This window comes from Balaenoptera ricei, chromosome 18 (genome assembly GCF_028023285.1).
Source record: "Balaenoptera ricei isolate mBalRic1 chromosome 18, mBalRic1.hap2, whole genome shotgun sequence".
NCBI classification, from domain to species: domain Eukaryota; kingdom Metazoa; phylum Chordata; class Mammalia; order Artiodactyla; family Balaenopteridae; genus Balaenoptera; species Balaenoptera ricei.
The window spans coordinates 33,322,416-33,338,171 of NC_082656.1; the positions used below are offsets into that span (position 1 = coordinate 33,322,416).

The 15,756-nt window shown below is 35.3% G+C and overlaps 1 protein-coding gene across 1 annotated transcript in view; it reads right to left on the reverse strand.

Annotated features, from left to right (window-relative positions):
- Nucleotides 1-15,756, reverse strand: part of DIAPH3 (diaphanous related formin 3) — a 569,503-nt gene that overhangs the window by 427,311 nt on the left and 126,436 nt on the right. The window contains exon 5 of the mRNA XM_059903469.1: nt 11,860-11,990. Within this exon, the coding sequence (XP_059759452.1) occupies nt 11,860-11,990 (131 nt within the window). The remainder of the gene's footprint in view (nt 1-11,859; nt 11,991-15,756) is intronic.

A 15,756-nucleotide genomic window follows, 5' to 3' on the forward strand; every position in this document is an offset into this window, starting at 1 on the left:
TTCTCTCCACAGCAGCAGGAGTGATCTTTTTAAACAGGTAAGTTAGAATACATCATTTCCTGCTTTAAACTCCTTAAGAGCCTCCCACTTACTTAGAATAAAAATCCAATTTCCCTACCATGACTTTTAAGACCCTCATGACCTGGCCACTGCCCACCTCTCTGACGGTCCCATCCGCCTGCCACTGTTTCTCCACCTCAGGTCTCTGCTGCCCAAGAGATGCTCCAGGCCCAGCACCAATGCCTAAGCTTCTCTTATCTAGTTCCTTGTCCTTCTGATCTTCACCATCTCAGAAAGACTTTCTCTGACCAGCTTGCATCTAAAAGCTCTCTATGCTTTACTGTTGGTCCCATACTTTTTCTTGACTGAACTGATGATATCTTTTATTTACTTCTATTTTCTATGACTTTCCCCAGTATGCCTCTTGTTACTGTGGTACCTCAAACAGGTAGAATATTACACCCTCGGCTGTACTCTAGTGGCATGTTATCCATGCCACATACTTAAGGACTTAATTAGATAAGAGCTGGTGGTACATTTATTCTTTAATGTTTGTTAGACATTTCTCTCCAAATGGAATCTTAGCAATGTGAGGACCAGGAGAAGTGCTTGCACCTCTTCTAGTTTTGTAACAGGGAGGTCCATATAGACACTAAAATACCTGGCCTTCTATCCTGAAGAATGAGCAAGACAGGCTCATGCATACCACTTCATTTTATGCTTTAATTTCCCTGTTCTCTCCTTACTATTCAAGTTCATTTAACCTGCACTCTGATCTTCTCTTCTGAGCCCCATATTAAGGTTCTACAACAATTGAACATTTTGTCCCCCTCCTCAGAAATTCACAGCATGACAGAGGAAGCAGCCATACCTAGACTCAAGAGTGCAAAGGCTCAAAACAAATGCACAAGGAAAATTACATGAAATTCTGATCTCTACAACTGTGTTGTCCAATAGGTAGCCACTAGTGACATGTGGATACTTAAATTTAAATTAATTAAAATTTGATTGCTCAGTCACAGTAGCCACATTTCAAGTGCTTGATAGCCACCTGTGATGAGTTCGAAACACCACAGACACAGAGCATTTCCATCGCTGTACAAAGTTACTGGACTTCTGTTCAAATGAGCCTAATTTCTCTTTGGCCCTGCAGAGACACTCCAGGTGACCTTACTGGTTCTAACCTTAATGTGAGTGTTTCTTTTCTGTTACCTTTTATAAATTTTAACATACAAAAGATGTTTAACATATGAAAAGTATACCTATTTCTTTCTGATGTACATTACCCCTGTAACAAAATAAACAGAAATCTGTGGCCAGTATAAAATAGAGTTTTACTCTATACGATTTTCTGAATCAAAGAAATTAAAACTTCCTTCTATTACCAATATATTGTGCCTCCTTTAATATTAAGGCCTTTCTTTATTTGTAGTTATATATTTCTCTATGTATAGTTATGTCAGAGAATATCAAGACAAGGATCATCTTATTTAAATTCTTTACTTAACCCACTCAGCAATATACTCAACACATAATGTCAAGACCAAAAAATTAGTCTCAGAACTAAACTATATAAATTTTCGTTTATAGGATACCAAATAACTAGAAGCTTTAGTGCCTGCAGTACAAATAATTTTTCCACTGAAAATATTTATCTTTACCAAAGAAACCAAAGTATTCAGTAAATAACATCATACTGATAGCTATTATAGATTTGAACACAGAAGGTTTACATTTCTGAAACGCAGACTGAAAAGAAGAAAGTTTCTTATATTTTGCCTTTACATCCATAAGAAATTGTTTAAGATTAACAGCAGTTTTTTTTTCCCAAATTGCAGTAATCAAATCTTTTCAAATAATTAGTTTTCATTCATATATTCTCCCTTTTATGCCTGAATATCAAACTACTCTATTTTAAAAGCAAAAATTTGAGACCCTATGTTACATTGTAACTGACTTTATATTTGAATAGGATTTTTTTAATTAATCTTGGCTATTCAAACAGCAATTTATATTTCACTTTGAATAGACTGGGAGACATATATTTTAAAATAGATTGGCAGCACTTTAGAATTCTAGGACTTTTCATGTCAAGTATAAATTGAGCTATATAGCTCTTATTCACCATTTGCAGAAAATATGTATTTCTCTTTTAAAAGCAATTACTCTATTTTCGATGTACTCTACTTTTATTGTTAACCTTGCATTCAAAGTCAAAGCTTTAAGATACAGGTAAAGTTAACTTTGAAACCAAATAATTATAATACATTTTAATATATCTATAAGCCAAAACCAAGCTACAGTATGAATGACAATACACAAAGGAGAAAGCCTCCCAACTAGTGGGGAACATTCAACCTTCTAGAGAGTCTCTCAGAAAAATGACACCAGCTTTGGAGCTGCTGTGAAAAATGCATTGGAAAGTAATGGCTTGCCCTTCAAAAATATCAAGTTAGCATTCACTTGAAAACGTTAATAACTATTTTCTTCCAGGGCATTTTTCATTAATATTTCATTCATTTAAAGCACTTTGGAAAGAACAGCAAGCAAAATGGTCTAAAATTAGAGGTAATTCTCAACAAATATTTCTTTAATAAGCAATACTGTCATAAAAGTTACAAATCCTGAATGATAATTTACACATAAATAATGCAAGGCATATCCCAAGATATATGGCAATGTCTAAAGAGGTAAAGAAGAATATTATCATCCTACCTTACGCTTTGACTTCTTACTGGAAAACAACCTGGAAAAAATGCTTGTAAGAGGTAAAAGTAAGCACATCTCTGAGGAAATTTCTGTTTAAAAAAAAACACGAACCTCACTAATATTTTTAATCTACCAAAGGGGATGTTTCTATGATGTGCCATATTGCCAATTTCCTCATCCTGACCACAGGTAGCCAAAGTGAAGGCCACCATGGACCATAGCTATAGCACTGCGTGTCAGACCAGCCTCTCCTTTCCTTTCCTACTTTTTATAGTTGGTATGAAGCCCACTCCCTTAGCCTTATCCCACCAAGACTATAGTTCCTGCTGTAGGCAGCCTCCCTTAATCACTCTTTGATTCTCTTGATGTGAATGTCTACTCATCCTTGGAGGTTTTAAAAAATAAGCTTTAATCTTTAAGACTTTAACTTCATATGTATTCCCATAGTCTTGAACATAACTTTGAGAATATAATAATCATGCAATAAATATATCAAAGAAATATGCAGCTACTCAGAAGAACCAAGGCATTTAAGCAGCACTGTATAATAAAATATAACAGAAATGGTATGTATGTGTTGTCCAATATGGTAGCCACAGCCACATGTGTCTACTGAGTACGTGAAATGTTGCCCTTTTTTTCATTAAACTTTAATTAATTAAATTTAAATAGCCACAAGTGACTAGTAGCTACTCTATTGAACAGCACAGGAAAGAAAACACAGAGTCATCTACATTACTTACCTTCCTGACATCATTACTGAAGAGAAAGAAAGAGAAAGAAAGGAAAGGAAAAGGAAAGACAGGAAAACTACAAGAATGTACATTACCAAGGAACACCTTTACTCCTCTTGCCCATTCAGAAATTGTCACTGTAAATCTGTATAAACTGCTAGTTTTTCTAAGCCTGATTTAAAAAAAAAAACCTTTTATCTCATGTCTTTATTTAAATTCCAAAACACCATGAGAATAAAAATAAACTGGAGCATATTATAACATTATCCTCCTTCCCTCATATAGTCTTCTACTATATTCCCCATAAAGCAACATTGGGCGTTACTTCTGGTCACTCCCTCTACCTCCTTATTGGAATATCCCCCAAGAAAAATTACTTTATCAAATTGGTGAAAGTGGAGAAAAAAACAGATTGCTCCTGCCTGCATAGGAAGCTGGCCTGCAGTTACCTATTCTCTCTACCTATGACTACATGGTAAGTGATTCAGTGGGAAGAAGTAAGAGGTATATTTCACCTTCAAGCCCCAGTTTTGCTTTTCACTCTAGCTTTTCCAGCAGTACAGCTGATTTTGTTTCTTACCCTGCTTCTGCATCTACTTTTTAAATGTATTTCAGAATGCAAAAGCAAAAAGACGGTGTAATTAGCATTATCATAAAACCCAGTATTTTGCATGTGTACGTGTCAAACAGGATAGCAGTTGAATTACAGGAAACTGAATAAATGGTAACAGGTCTCTTTTTGTGGGATTTAGGGGTGAGTCACAGAGAAAGAAGACTTTGGGAGGCCAAGCAAAAGACAGATACTGAAAAAGTGCTGAAGCAAATGCAGGACCTGAGAGATGACTGTTTATTTCACTTGACCAAGTTGACTGTGCTTAAATAGAGGTCGTTTCAAGAAATTCAGAGCAGGGTAACCCTTTGTATCTTAGAAAGTTTTTGACCTGATTCAAGTCCTGAGGCACATTATAAAAGCACTTTTGTTTATATCTTCTAATACTAAAATAAAGAACTTAAATGTCCAATGAAACTAAAAACTGGAAAAAACAAAAATTTAACACTTACTGACCTATTATGTATCCCAATAAATAATGCACTGGTACTCAGCCCATTTCTTCTCACTCTCCTTCCCCACTTCTATTCTGTTCTGTTGTTGTCTCAAAGGGGCTGAACCTGCAGGCTGCAGTTCCCAGGCTTTGTAATCAACTGCTCTCTGCTAGGTTTGACCAGAGGGAAGGTGAAGAAAGAATAACAAGGATGTTTCTCTCCCTCTCTCTCCCTTGGCAGTTTCTCTGCAACAGTTGCATCTTCCCCATGGATCCAGTTTCTTCCACACTACACCAGGCTGTGAGCTTCCAGAGCATTGCCTTTCCCTCCAGCACAGGGGTGGAGCAACTTCCGGCTGTTGCTAACCTCCACTACCTCACTGCTCCCTATTTGGTTTCTCAGTCTTTCCATCACCTATTTAACCAATTTCTGGCATTAACTTCTTTTTTAAAAAGCGTATAGCATGCACTCTGGTTCCTGTTTTCCTCTTAGGACCCTGACAACATGTATAATACACACATATACATATATGTGCATTACAGTTTGATTCTGATTTCATCTCCAACTTCTTCCTAGGAAAGCATCTTTGGTAAGACCAAGGAAATAAACAGAAACTCTTTAAGAATCATAATATGGTATAATAAAGCTTTAAGAAGAGAAACGTTTGACTTGTAGATGTTTTAGTTTGAGTGCGCTAAAGAGCCTGCACCACCCTTACCCCACCACAATGTCATTGATAGAATTCACTGACCAAGAGGAGGGACTCTGCAGGCACGGTTGAAGGATGAAGGCCTGGGGGGATTGGCAGTGATAATAAAGGAGGGACAAGAAGCCTTCCTCACTCAAGTAACACCCAATCTCTACATCATATTCATTGTCCCTTCCCCCAACTATGGGAGGGAGAGAGGATGTAGGAAACCCAGACTTTTACTGGGTTCACTCTCTCCATGAATTTCTTGGATGTTTCTGAGGAATATTAACACACCCACAAATGTCTAATGTCAAAGTATGATTTTCAAAAATATAAAAACATTGCTCACCCAAATAAAGTCAGCAGTGTCAAATACTTACCACATTAATGAGAGAACCAGCAAGATGGTGAGGCTGGTTCAAAAAGAATTGGAAAAACATCACAAGATATATAGTGAGTTAAAGAAAGGATAGTAGAAGAAGAACAACAATTTAAATATAAAACTAATTAATATCCTGCAGGGCAATAAACCTGCAACTTCTGGGGTTTATCTTTAAAAAATAAAAATTAAAAAAGCAAGCAACAGTAAGGTAAAATAATATAATACTAACATATGCATTAAAAATTTAGGGCAAAGGCACACAAGACCCTATTAACAGTTCACCACTGAGCAGCAGGCTTTGATAATCAAATGACAAAAGAGATGAAGACTTTTTCTTTTCTGGTTATACCCATCTAAGAAATTCAGATTTTTGACATAAGAATATAATGCCTTTATAATTTAAAATTTCTTATCCAGCTTTTTTTTTCCTGGTATTAAACTAAATATCCACAACCACCCTCCCAACAACAGTCACTGAGACATGATTTTAAAATTGTGTCTGAGGTGACAAGAAAGTACAGTCTCCTCAAAAGCAAAATTTAAAGAGAGAGAAAGAGAGAGGAATTTAGACAGGTAAGCCTGCCTCAAGCCTCATCTGCTAAGGGGGAAAAACAGGAAGCCCTGGAAACCCAACATCTCCTTCCTTTGTGGTAGCTGAGCAGAGCGAATGGAACAAGTGTTACAGCCTCAAGCCCACCATCAAGCCTGAGAAACACCGGCAAAAAGCAAGGCTCTCAAAGGGCCACACCTTAAGTAAGAAGGTGACCTAGCAATAAACCTGCCCAGTAAAGGGGGACATCAAGGCAAATTTCTTCTGATAATTCATAACCCAGTCACACATATATGTGGAGGAAAAAAAAACCAAAAAACAAAAACCTCAAGCTGGTCATTTTAGTTTAAGGCGGCCCTGGATCATTACGTTCCCAGTAGTAGAAAAACATTAATTCATTCTAGCAAAATATCTTCAAAATAAATCTCAAAGAAAAAGTTCCAAGGAATAGGAGGTTACACTCTAAAATTACAAAACACACAAAGAAATAAGAAATGAGTAAAGGTGAAAAAATAAATAAACAAATAACCAACACCAGGAGTAAGCCTAGGAAACCTTTATTTACTAAAATTACAGAGAATATAAAATATTTAATATGTTTAGAGAAATAATAAATAGGATAAAAATAAGCAAGGAGCATTATGAAAAATTATGAAAAAAGATAAGGAGTTCTGAAACAGCCAAAAATATTATGAGGATGAAATTATAATAATGGAAATTTAAAATACAACTTATAAATTAAATAGCAGATTAGACAATGGTGAAGAAATAATTAGGAAACCAGAAGATATTACAAAGTATTTCCAGAATACAGTACAGAGAGACAAACAGATGGAAACTTCAAAGAGATTAGGAAATAATGGTGTATGGAGTAAGAAGCTCTAACACATACAAAACTGGGGGAGGGGGGAATCAATATTCAAAGAGTTAATGGCTGAAATTTTCACAGAACTTATGAAAGACACCAATCATATTCAGGAAGCCCAAAAAATCCCTAGTAAAAACAAATAAGAAAGAAATTCCACCTAGACACATAGAACAAACTATAGAACACCAAAAACAAAACATAATAAAACCAGAGAGAAAAGGCAGATTACCTAGAAGAGCACGAGTTTTAGATAAAAGAGCCTACCTCTCAAAAACAGCAATGTAAGGCAGAAGAAAAAATAATATCTTCAATGGACTAAGAAAAGATATCAAAAAACCTCAATTTCATGCCCTGAGGAAAACTATTCTTCAAAAGTAAAGGCAAATAAAGTCACTTTCAAACAAATAAAAGAAAGTTTTACCATCAAAGGACTCTCACTAGAGGAATGTAATGATATACTTGAGCAAAAGTTAAATCAGAAAAAAATGCACAAGAACCAAAAAAGAATGATGAGTACGTATGTGTATAAACATATATACATAAATGGATATTTGTAGTATATCTCAGTAGTAACAATAGCTAACTTACAATACGAAAAAAGAAAAAAGAGAAAATTAAAATATCACACAGAACTAGCATACAAATCAAGAGAGGATGATTGGTGTTAACGTATTTTAGGTTCAGATGAAGAGAGACTGCTTTTTCGTGGCCCTTTTAAGTACACACATGTACAGTTTCCTTTTTAAGTGTGTGCATGTTAAATTTCTCTTCTGTTTTAAGATCGAAGAGAATGTCTTCCAAATTAGTAAATGAGGAAAAATGAAATGAGAAATTTAAAATCTATCAAAAGAATTTGAGGAAGAAGGAAGAAGAAGAATACAGAAAAGAATGGGGGAGGGGTGAGCAGGAGGAGGAGGAAGAGGAACATGGAAAAAGCAGCATAAACTGAAAATTCAAAATGAAATGTCATATAAATCCCAATATATTTCTACAATTGATATCAACAAAGATTATCAGACAAGATTTTTTTAAAAAAGCATCCATGTCCTATTTACAAAGGACGTTCCTAAAATATAAGAACAAGGTATGAACAATGATTAATTGTGATAAAATGTGAGTAGCTGCACACAGCATACATAAATATATGAAATACTGAGAGGAAAATGCAAGTCTTCAAAGAGTACATGGAAGATGATGCCATTTAAATAATGTTCAAAAGATGTAAAACCAAGCAATATATTAGGAATACATATATGGTAATCTATAATGCAAAGAAATCCAAAATTCAGGACAGTGGTCACCACGGAATAGTGCAAGAAAGGGACACTGAATTAAGGAGGGAGGCATAGAAGCTTCAAAGTTATAGGCTGTAATCTATATGCTAGCCTCATTAGTAGGTGAGTGGGCACTTATTTCACTGTAATGACAAACAACCTTTTTTATATGTTTAACATTTTATAAAAATAACTTTTATAGTAAGTCAAACTATTAGTAACTTCAAATTTTTGTCTTGACTTTTTCTCTTCAGATCAGGTTGACACCAAGAAATACAGTGATCTCGTTGCTTGCCACAAGCCTCCTGTCTCTATCCTCACGTGCAATACGTGGCACAAAACATTCAGCACCTCCAAAGATAAGCTCTCCTACCAGCTTTATGTTTTCAAGCCCAGAAATGCAGGAAAACTACACTCCAAACATAGCACTGATTAAATGGAATAATGACACATACAGGCTGCTTACTTGCTCTGCAGTAGACATATATTTTACTGCAAAATTTTCTAAACTGATCTTCTCGAAGTTACAGTTATTAACTTAATCAAATCTAGTTCCAAAACCTCCTTAGAAATCTTCTAACAAAATGATAAATTGTAAAATATTTCTTGTAAACTTCAAAATGCACACGTTAAGCATGAGTAAAGGAAGATAATGCCTAAAATCACAAAACACAAAGATCTAAGAAGACTGGTATTTCTGAGACAGAAACCTTATCCTTGACGGCCACATCAACTTGAGCAAATGAAGATGCATTCTATAACTAATTTGCTATATGCAAAGATGAGTATGGACTAAAACGCTTAATATCAATCATAATGATGTTAGTGTCTACCTTTTTATGTTTCTACGTGGGTATTTGAAAGCTCAAACATAATTATTGACTATGTTGAGATCCACTAAAAGTTATGTTTGATAATTTGAAGAAATTGGTCTTTTCACTTGTGTTCCAAAAATAAAGCTACTATGTCTTTAAGCTCAAAACTGTCCTTGATGTTGAATAATCAATAAAACTTCAAACAGAAGAACTATGTGATCTTCAAATCAACTCTTTATAAAACAAGGCCAATAATTTGGTACTTAAAGTGCTGGTTTTCACATAATTCACTATGCAGATAGTCAAAGGATGACATGTCTCATAATTGCTATGCAGAGTTTCAGAGGTTGGTGAATGGCTCTAAAATACTGCATATCAGGGGTGGGGTGGTGTGGGGGTGGTCTACTTTTTCCTTGATTTTTGATTTAAATAAATCCTGATCCCAAACCAGCATCGGAGAACTGTCATTAATTAGTTCACTTGCTTATTTTTCAATTGTATTCACAGACATTAAAGAATTTCACTCTGATTTTCTCAATAATACTACAGATCTAATAATAATCTCAAAAGCTTACAAAAAGTTGGAATTCCTTCTCTCTTGAAATTTAGTCACATACTATACATAAAAAAGAAAATATGAAAAACTGACTTTATCAGCAGACACATCATAACAAGCTGCAAAGTCCAAAGATTTGATCAGAAATAGCTTCAAGTTTTACATGTTCAGCTAAGTCATTCCTCTGATTGGAGCACTGGGCACAGAAATACTCGTGAGTGTCTCAATTTTCTATCTACGTAAAGTGCCATGATTTCAGAAAAATTTCTCCAATGATATGGTTTTCTATTCTCTCCAATTAAAAAGACTACTTCGTAGGAAACAGCAACACTTGTGAATTGCTGATAATATATTCTATTGTACGTATATTGGCTCAATAGAACTGGCCACTCTCAGGGAAATAATTCCACAAATTTTTATTTTTGAAATATTTATTCTTTCATGAAAGAAGCATACAGCATTATTTCCCAGTGTCTTTATATGGAATCACAATAAATAATTGTATCCATTGTAATATTCCTGAATTCATACATAAAATCCTCTCACAGTTATTCTTTCACTATCATGTTCATCTACTCAAAACATGAAAAATTAGAAGAGGTAATGGCAGGGCCTATTTCTTATTATACTGAAATTCCATGGTTCTTTCCAGTGCCCAGTAGCTGCCAGATAACCTGAAAAATGACTGTAGCTCCCCAGTTGACCCAAAAATACCCTCTTCCTACATTTAAACTCCACAGGAATAGGGCCTGGACCTGCTTTGCTATTTACTCAAGCCCCACATCTAAGATGGTACTTGGAAACGAAACATTGGTACTTGGAAACCAGCAGGTGCTCAATAACCATTTTTTAAATGAAAACATTTAACAGGTAAAGATTAAGCTGGAGACCAGAGCTCTCCATGTATGACTATACCTGTCAAATAAATAAACTCCTAATTCAACTTAGTTTCTAGCAATAGCCAACATAAGACTGAAGGAGGTTAAAATTGCTTCAATCAACAAATCTTCACTTAGCACTTTCTATGTGCTAAAAGCACTGTGCCTGGTAAAGAGAGGTATATAAGACATATGAAATCCCTGGTCTCATGCCCACCATTAATTTACAACCTAGAGAACACACTGAAAGTGGTAAAATATGGAAAAATAAAGATAAAATTGAAATAATAGAGATTCTTTGTTCACTCTTCATACTCCTTAGTTAAACCTCACTTTCATGTCTCTCAGCAGGTAGGGTCTTTTTATTTTAAATGCTTATACTGTCAAGGATCTTTATCATACTATAGCCAAACTTCAGAAACATCCGGAATATCAGAGTATCAAAAAAATTCTTTTATATATCATTAACCTCCAATCATAGTTTTTCATTCTGGCCCTCTAGCCCTTTGTCTATACTTTATACACACACACACACATATATGCATACATATATATGTATATAGAGCTAGGGCTAGAAGATATTTATATATATTTATGCAGAAATAAGCATTCATTATACAATAAGAAATCAAAACTAATCTACCTTAGACTCTTGCAGCTCAGAAATTCTGATTCTATGACTGTTCAGACATTTTATAACAATTCCTACTTAAAATTTTTCAAGAATATGCTGGACTAAAAGGTCTAAAAACTGATTTATCAAGACACCTATTGTAGTTACAGTAGCTAGATACAGGGCACCCAGTTAAATTTGGAATTCTGGAAAAACAACAAATAATTTTTTAACGTAACTACGTCTAAAACCCAGATTTTACTGGGCGTCCTATATTTTTATTTGCTAAGTCTGACAACGCTAACCTATGGGCTCCTATAAAGATACCAATTCCAATAAAGGAAATAATAAATTAATAGTATTTCCTGCTATATCAAACAGGAATGAGCCAATATATATGTACAATACCAAAATTCAGAGTGAAACTCAGCCCCATTAAATTGACAGTTTCTGATGACTGTTCTCTTTTGAAAAACACCTTAAGCTTTTAAAAATTCTAAAAAAAAAAGAATGACTTTTTTAAAAGTCCACAGGCTATATATCACTCAGTAATAAACACAAAAGGTACTATTGAGACTGTATTTCCACATGCATATAAAAATTATGTATTCAATTTTTACCTTGAGAAGTTGTTGAGATAGACCACCTATTTACTCACAGGCACCATGAAGTACTGCATAAAAGTGGCAGATCATGGCATCTGTTTAATTCAGTAATATGCCCTCATATTCAGATAGACAATTACCTCACGGGATTACTCGTCAAAGACACACGGAGGGACTCCAGGCACGTGAAAAGCCTCTCATCTGCAGACCCCATCTTCAGTTCATGGATGAATTCCTGAGGTGAGATCTGTCGACTACTCTTAACACTTCCCTGTAAAATAAGTTTAAAAAATTTAATTCATGTTGTGTGAAGATTATCCATTAAAATAGTAACTACATTAATCCCACCTTTCATATTAACAGTGGCACACAACTACCCTGAGTAGCACTATTTTGAGAGGATGATTTCCTTACTTCTGCCCATAAATCTATAATCCATGGTATCCACAAAAGATAGCAACATAATATCAAAAGGTTTTCAAATTAAAATAATTGCTTTGTCAAATCCAGACTATCATGGAAAACATAGGAAATATCTGAAAATATACCAATGTGTTTTAGGCACATGCAAAATAAAAACCAAAACTTAATACAAGAATGACCCTATTAAAATTAATATTCCATGCAACACAGAAAAAGCTGTAAATCATTAAGCACCTAGTTCAAGGCAATACAGACACAGAGATTATCAAAACCTAAGTATGGAAGGAGAAACCCAAGCAAGGAAACAGTACTATTCAGTGCAGTCTAATTCCTCTAACATGCCACCAAGGGACCAAAGGAGGAACACCCAACTTGGCAGAACGGACAAGGGAAGCCAAAGGGAAGGTATGTAAGAGTTAGGGAGGCAAAGACTTAGACAAGAATATCTTTCAGACTAAAACATCACACAAAAGCACACACCCAAAAAGAAAAACAAAAGCACATAGCACATACAACTGAAGATAGACGCCAGGTCCTGGAGTGGTAGAGCACCGCCACACAAACAGCTTTTCCAGGGGGTTTGGAAGCATCACACTGGCAGCAGTATGAAATACATATGAGAAGAGCTGGAGTTCATTCATTATTCAACAAACGTTAATTCCCTACTAAGTGCCTGTCGCTGTGCTAAGTGCTGAAAAAAACCAGTGAACAAGAGACAAAGATACCTACCTGCACGGAGCTTTATTCTCCACGGGGAAGAATAAAGAATGACAGACAATAAATGTAAAATAATTAACATACATCTCACTGTAGTGTTAAGTGCTATAGAGAAAAATAAAAACAGGAGGAGGAATAAGCAGCATTAGGAGGTGGGATGCAATTTCAAACAGGGTGGTCAAAGAAAAAAGAAAGCTTCACAGAAAAGACTCTGAAGGCCTCAAACCTGAATGTTAGAATGAAGGTTTGAAGGAGGTGAGAGCTCTAAACATGCAGATATTTGGAAAAAATTTGTGATGGAGGGGACTGTAGGCCTTACAGGCCACCAAAGAACTTGACTTTTACTCTGAGATCAGAAGCATCAGAAGCAGAAAGGCCTGTTGAGAAGGTATGTGTTTATTCCAGATGAGAAATGATGAGGATGTCCAACTAATAATAAACTCCAGAATTATATCTATTTAAATTACAGATTACAAATCTAATGGGAAGAAAAGGAACTGTACATGCCCAAAAGCAGCTAAGTTGGGATGGTAGGAAATTAGATGTATTTTTTCATTTCTTTTTATTTTTATTAATTTGCTACAATGTTGCACAAGGAAACGTTCCCAATAATGCAAAACAAATTAGCCCTGGGAAACAGGTGATTTTCATCAATAGCAAGTCATAATTTACTAAAGAAAAATATGCCATTCCATGAAATGGGAGCTAACTGAATCCACATTCTATGGGGTCCTTACAGCAAAGTTCCTAAAGAGATGAGTTCAGGCATCCAAAAACCCGAACAATGCTTTAATTTGCTTTAATGACCCAGAATAGGGCACTTAATGAACAGAATGTCCCCATTAATAAAGTCTTCCAGGTATTATAACTTCCATGTTGGTCAAATCAACATGTTGGTCCCCCTAAAATTGGGAACAAGAGAAGACATGTCAGCTCTCACCATTCCTATTCAGTATTGTAGTGAAGGTCCTAGATAGTGCAGTAAGGCAGTAACAACAACAGACACACAGATTAGAAAGGAAGAAGTAGATATGTCTATTAGCAAATGAGATGATTATCTACATGAATTTAGCAAACTCACAGAATAAAATTCAATACAGAAAAACAATTTTTTTTCCTAACTACTACCAGCAATTAGAAAATAAAACTTTTAAATATAGCATTTTCTAACAGCATCAAAAAAATACAAAATCATTAGGAAAATTTTTAACAAAAGAAGGGAAATATCTATACACTGAAAACTATAAAACATTGTGGAGAGAAAGAAGACCTAAATAAATGAAGATGTTATACCATGTTCCTGGATCAGATGACTCAATATCAAGAAATCCATTAATAAATACATTTAAAAAATAATAATTTATAGATTCAATATAATCACCATCAATGTTCCAGCAAGCTTTTTTGAAGAAATTGAGAAGCAGGTTCTAAAATTAATATGGAAATGCAGAGAACCTACAATAGAACAATTTTGAAAAAGAATAAAGTTGGGGGCTTACTTTATCTGATTTCAAGATTTACTGAAAAGCTACAGTAATCAAAGTAGAATTAATGGAACATTAACAGAACAGAAGAGAGTACAGAAATATACTTGAATCTATGTAGTCAATGATTCTCAACAAAGATCTCAATGTAATTCAATGGGGTAAGAAGAATCTTTTCAACAACTGGTGTTAGAATAATTGAACATCCACATGAAAGAATGTGGACCTAAATTCTAGACCTAAATGTAAAAGCTAAAATTATAAAATGTCTAGAAGAACACATAGTGAAAATCTTCACTACCCTGAGGAAGGAAAAGGTTCTTAGGATACAAAAGCACTAACTATAAAGTTGGATTTCATCAAAATGTAAACCTTCCACTTTTCAAAAGGCTCTTTTTTTATTAAGATAGCTTCATTAAGAAAATGAAAGGTAAGCTACAGACTGAGAAAACATTGCAATACCTGTCAAGAACTGTGCAGAGGCTGAGATTTTACCCTACATACAAGCTAAGTTAGCCTGTTACTATTTCATGAATTCTGACAGAAAACACAAGACTCCTCAGTTAGAGACAAAAGGACTCTATTATACATGTTGGTTCTCTAACCCACCAACCCACAGGGATGATGCAGAGATCCCTGATGAATGATGGATACCTACACACGCGGTGGACTGTATAACAAGGGAAGAACACTGAGCTTGGGGGAATCACCACTTTCATAGTGAACAGTAACAAACCCGCTCATTATCCACAGAGATATAACTTCACCTCTAAAGTTGCTTCACTGTAAACGCAGTCCTGAGAAATGACCTGGATAAAGAATGGTCAGGCCTTGCATGTTGGCATAACCAGAAAGAATATACAGGGATATCCGGGGCCCATGGTAGACTGTCTCTCCCAACGATAAATATATCTCATAAACAGCAGTCCCCAACCTTTTTGGCGCCAGGGACCAGTTTCGTGGAAGACAATTTTTCCACAGACAGAGGGGCTTGGGGGGATGGTTCAGGCAGTAATGCGAGTGATGGGAAGCGGCAGACGAAGCTTCACTCGCTTGCCTGCCGTTCACCTCCTGCTGTGTGGCCCGGTTCCTAACAGCGCTGGGGTTGGGGACCCCTGTCATAAAGGATTTCTATTCAAACCATTTAATGAACTCCTACAATTCAATAGTAATAAGACAAACAGTCCATTTAAAAACATGAATAACAGACTTTGCAAAAGAAGATGTATGAATGGTCAATAAGCATATGAAATGATGTTCAAGATCATTTGTCATCAGGGAAATGCAAAATAAAACCAAAAACAAAATAATGCTACATACCTCCTGGAATGGTGAAGGTGTGAAGCACCTGGAACTCTCCTACACAACTAGTGGAGATGTAAAACAGTACCACCACTTATAAAACAGTTTAGA